Source organism: Plectropomus leopardus, chromosome 20 (assembly GCF_008729295.1).
Source record: "Plectropomus leopardus isolate mb chromosome 20, YSFRI_Pleo_2.0, whole genome shotgun sequence".
Taxonomy (NCBI): Eukaryota; Metazoa; Chordata; class Actinopteri; order Perciformes; family Serranidae; genus Plectropomus; species Plectropomus leopardus.
Genome location: NC_056482.1, coordinates 19,909,852 through 19,914,697, shown reverse-complemented (window position 1 = coordinate 19,914,697; position 4,846 = coordinate 19,909,852). Strand labels below are relative to the sequence as shown.

At 40.3% G+C, this 4,846-nt stretch overlaps 2 protein-coding genes across 2 annotated transcripts; one reads left to right on the top strand and one right to left on the bottom strand.

The window, feature by feature from the left end:
• The first annotated feature begins 453 nt into the window (after positions 1-453).
• On the top strand, positions 454-1,141 carry LOC121960172 (heat shock protein 30-like). Its single transcript, XM_042509784.1, has one exon. The coding sequence runs from the start codon at positions 494-496 to the stop codon at positions 1,139-1,141; it is 648 nt and encodes a 215-aa protein (XP_042365718.1). The 5' UTR covers positions 454-493.
• Positions 1,142-2,031: 890 nt separating this feature from the next.
• Positions 2,032-2,839, bottom strand: LOC121960068 (heat shock protein 30-like). Its single transcript, XM_042509667.1, has one exon. The coding sequence runs from the start codon at positions 2,797-2,799 to the stop codon at positions 2,179-2,181; it is 621 nt and encodes a 206-aa protein (XP_042365601.1). The 5' UTR covers positions 2,800-2,839; the 3' UTR covers positions 2,032-2,178.
• Between the last annotated feature and the right edge of the window lie 2,007 nt (positions 2,840-4,846).

Below are 4,846 nucleotides of genomic sequence, written 5' to 3'. Positions count from 1 at the left end.
CAAAAACTGCTCAGTTTTGAATACTGTTCTTATCAGAGATAGAACTGTTACTATAGCTGTGAATTATCTTTTAATTATTTGCTACAAGTGTTTTGTATATGTACAAACTGGGTTAAAAAAACAACAACAAAAACTACTATCTAGCAATGTGAGACACCACTGGGGGTAGCATATTATAATGATTACTGCAATTAAGAAATGAAAGGAACACTTGAATCTACTGACATGAGTTTGAGTGACATCTAGTGTTGAGCTCCTACAAATGCAGGAATATTGCAATCCTATAACACAGGACTGACCTGGTGACGTCAGCACTGCTGAGTAACAGCCCGACCCAGTGGAGAGCTGTGGTAACGACAGGAAAGTTCCTGAAGACGCTGGAGCTCCTCCAGTCAGAATATAAAAGCTGGGACAGTCCCACTGCTGAGACAGAAAGCACCACAGAAGAGAAGACACACTTTAACAAGAGGACTCGAGTGAACACACACTGAAGATGCTGTGCGCTCATGGATTCCAGTCCACCCTCAGTCCAGTCATGGACTTGTACTGGCCTGTACGCAGTCTGAGGTCAGAGGTCAGACCTCTGCTCTACCAGCAGGATCTACTGCAGAAAAACCTACAGGAGCTCCGCAGCACTCTGGAGCTGATGGACAAACTTCAACACAAGATCCTGGAGGAGACGGAGCCTTTCCAAAGCAGCGTGGCCATGCAGCCGCTCTCCTACCAGCTGGAGAAGGAGGGAGAGCACTTTGGCCTGACCCTGGACACTCGAGGCTTTTCCCCAGAGGAGCTGTCTGTCAGGCAGGTGGGCAGGAAGCTGAGAGTCAGCGGGAAGACAGAGAAGAAGCAGGAGGACGAGAAAGGCTCCTACTCTTACAGACGTCAGGAGTTCAGACAGGAGTTTGATCTGGCTGAAGGGTCAAGCGCAGAAGCTGTCACGTGCTACATGGCTCCAGACGGGAGGCTCCACATCCAGGCAGCCAAAGCTCCATGTGTGGAGGAGGCTGAGAGAGAGCTGACTATCAAGAGGAACCTGGAGGAGGAAACACAGCAGAGTGTGTGTTCACACACTGTAGACAACAGCACAGAGACACACAGCAGCACGCAGGACACACCTAAAAACATGGACTCATCTACATAACGCTGTACCAAAATATAGTAAATGTGTTTCATACATAAGAAGAATTCAAGTGTTAAATGGTGTTTATATGTGCTGTTGCATTTTTTTGACTGAGAATAACAAATAAATGTGTAAACTAAAATCATGTTTGTAATTTTTTTTTTCTTTTGCACATAAAACTTTGATTACTGTATGAAACAAATGTCATATTACATACAATATACTTCATATTAGTAATTAAGATAATCAAGTCTGGAGAGATAACAGCATGTATCATCTTCTCTAAATCCTCAGAGGAAACACATGACCATATCTTCCTAAATGTCTTTGGGCAAAGCAAGACTGCACCAGTTCAATCACCTGGGCATCAAAAAAAAAAAAAAGCGTGACAGTGAGTCAAAAATGACACCTACAATTGTTTGTGTTGATATTATTAGATAGCGCACCCAGACTATGGGAGATATGGAAATGGTGCTAGTGCTTGAACCAGAGAGGGTATTATCATTATTTCTGATTTGGAGTCATTCAGCTGCAGGAAATTTTGGACATCCATTTTTTTATTCTAATGAACACACAGGAAATAAAACAAATAAATACAAAAAAATAAACAAATTTAAAAAAATCATCAATGGCCAGACTTAAAAACCACATGGAAGCACAAGGTCAAGTGTGTGTCCATGTAAAGTTATCTCTATATGTCAGACAAAGGTAACATTTGAACCATTTCCATAAGCTTTCCTATAAAATCATTGAGCTATTTACTAGTATAAATTGGTGAAATGTTTTCCCCTCCTCTGGAAGCATAGAACTAAATATAAGTATGAAACGATATATGTAAATAGGAAGTATGTATTATATTTGTCATAAAGGATAGCTATATGTGCAAAAAAAAATAAATTTCAGAAACAGGATTTCCGTTTATACCAATTTATTTATAATACTCAGTTATAAAAACACAACAGCACATGAAGTCATAATTTTAACACTTGAATTGTTTGGGGTTTGTTTTTAAGTATAAAACACATTTACTGTAGGTCATTAGCACATCATCATGTAGATTAATCCATATTTTCAGATGTGTCTTGTGAGTTTTTGTCTTCTGTGTGTGAACACACACTCTGCTGTGTTTCCTCCTCCAGGTTCCTCTTGATAGTCAGCTCTCTCTCAGCCTCCTCCACACATGGAGCTTTGGCTGCCTGGATGTGGAGCCTCCCGTCTGGAGCCATGTAGCACGTGACAGCTTCTGCGCTTGACCCTTCAGGCAGATCAAACTCCTGTCTGAACTCCTGACGTCTGTAAGAGTAGGAGCCTTTCTCGTCCTCCTGCTTCTTCTCTGTCTTCCCGCTGACTCTCAGCTTCCTGCCCACCTGCCTGACAGACAGCTCCTCTGGGGAAAAGCCTCGAGTGTCCAGGGTCAGGCCAAAGTGCTCTCCCTCCTTCTCCAGCTGGTAGGAGAGCGGCTGCACAGCCACGCTGCTTTGGAAAGACTCCGTCTCCTCCAGGATCTTGTGTTGAAGTTTGTCCATCAGCTCCAGAGTGCTGTGGAGCTCCTGTAGGTTTCTCTGCAGTAGATCCTGCTGGTAGAGCAGAGGTCTGACCTCTGACCTCAGACTGCGTACAGGCCAGTACAAGTCCATGACTGGACTGAGGGTGGACTGGAATCCATGAGCGCACAGCATCTTCAGTGTGTGTTCACTCGAGTCCTCTTGTTAAAGTGTGTCTTCTCTTCTGTGGTGCTTTCTGTCTCAGCAGTGGGACTGTCCCAGCTTTTATATTCTGACTGGAGGAGCTCCAGCGTCTTCAGGAACTTTCCTGTCGTTACCACAGCTCTCCACTGGGTCGGGCTGTTACTCAGCAGTGCTGACGTCACCAGGTCATTCCAGATTGATCTGGAAGTTTGCTGTAATGCACAAATTAGTGCACATTGAGACCTGACCAGTTTTATAGACTCAGTCTGCACAGTATGAGTTTTGACCAAAATCAATACATTAAGGAGGAATAACTTTTAACTTTCTTTCCAGAATCACTTCAGCAACTATTTCTATTAGATGATGAAGATAATCTATTAATGCCGTTTTCTAAAACTGTAAGAAAAAGATACTGAATTATTATTATTATTATAATATATATATTACACAATATATATATATATTATATTATATATATATATATATATATATATATATATATATATATATATATATATATATATATATATGTATATATATAAACACAAATACGCTCAATAATAGTAATAATAATAACAGTAATAATATAATAACAATAAAAGCCCCTGATCTTGAATAAGTGTACTTACATTCCACCACTTTTAACATAAAAAACACATGTAACTATTTTTCCAACTCTAGTTGATACATTTTAAATGATTTCATTTGTAGAGTATTCTGTACTCAATACTATTTATTTTTACCCATCACAATTCATAATATAAAAAGTAAAAACAAAAAAACACAAACAGTTTCAAGCATAAATTGGGAGCCAGATTGCATAAAAAAGCATCAAACCAGAGTTTGTCAACAAGAAAAAAAGGAAGGATCCCCCTGGACACCCCCTTAGGGGCTAAGCCGCTAATGTCCTCAAATCCAAGAAACATCAATGCATCCATCTATTAGAGCACAAATTACATTCACCCAGAGATACACCAACTACTTCAGAGAGAAAACTGAAATCCATGAGTGACAGCCTTTTCATTGGATGTTTAGTCTTTTCACTTTCTCAGATGAAACACTTTGTTAAGCATCTCAGCACGAGACTGACTTCTTATGTTATACAGATTTCCCAACACAGACCATACCCTGTTATTTGCACATACACTAGATGGCAGCCTTTCCTTCCACATACATTTACCAGGAAACTGATCCTCCAAACTGTAGCCACTTTCCTGCTATCTCAGCACTTTGCCACTAGTTGTCATCCTAGTTTCACAAAAGATTAAAATAATTTACTAACGCATGAGAAAAGCCCCACTGTGCACCACTACCAATGATTATACACAGCTTCTAATTAATGCTGCAATTGTTTATTTGTGCTTTGCATTAGTACTTATTTTTGTGTCACATGCTGTTTTAAGCATTGATCTGAAGTGAACAACACAAACATATTGATGCTATTTTGCATAAAGTGATAACAATGCACTGATTATACAGCTTGCTTTTTAGTTCATATCTCCCTTGTGAAGAAAGATCAGCATGTGAGAGACCTAATCTAGATGCAAAAACTATAAAATAGTAGTTCACACCTTTCATCTTCCAGTTTTTTATTTATTTATCCAGTCAGCGTACAGAAAAGATTGATACTGAGGACTGCGTGGAGAAGTAGGGCAACAACAACAACACAGAAGGCAGGATTTAAACCCACCGTCTTCTTTTCAACATATTCTATATCTCCAAAAAACAAGGACGGATGATGAAACCTGGACTGGCAAACACAGCGCTTTGCTGCTTGGGGATATAGTGTCAAGGCTGGTGTCAGTATTTTTGACACAAAAAGAGAATATATGAGCTTTTTGAGAAGGGGGAGAGAGATACTTTTTTTGCCAGGCGTTCACCTTTGGATGAACTCCCCAAAGTGAAGGCAGGATAGAAGTGAGGAGGAGGAGGAGAACAAAGGGTAACGGAAACAGAGGAAGGATGAGGAGGAGGATGAGGAGGAGAAAGCAGGGCTCCATGTAAATCATCCGCATTGTTCTCCTAATGCTGCTTGTAT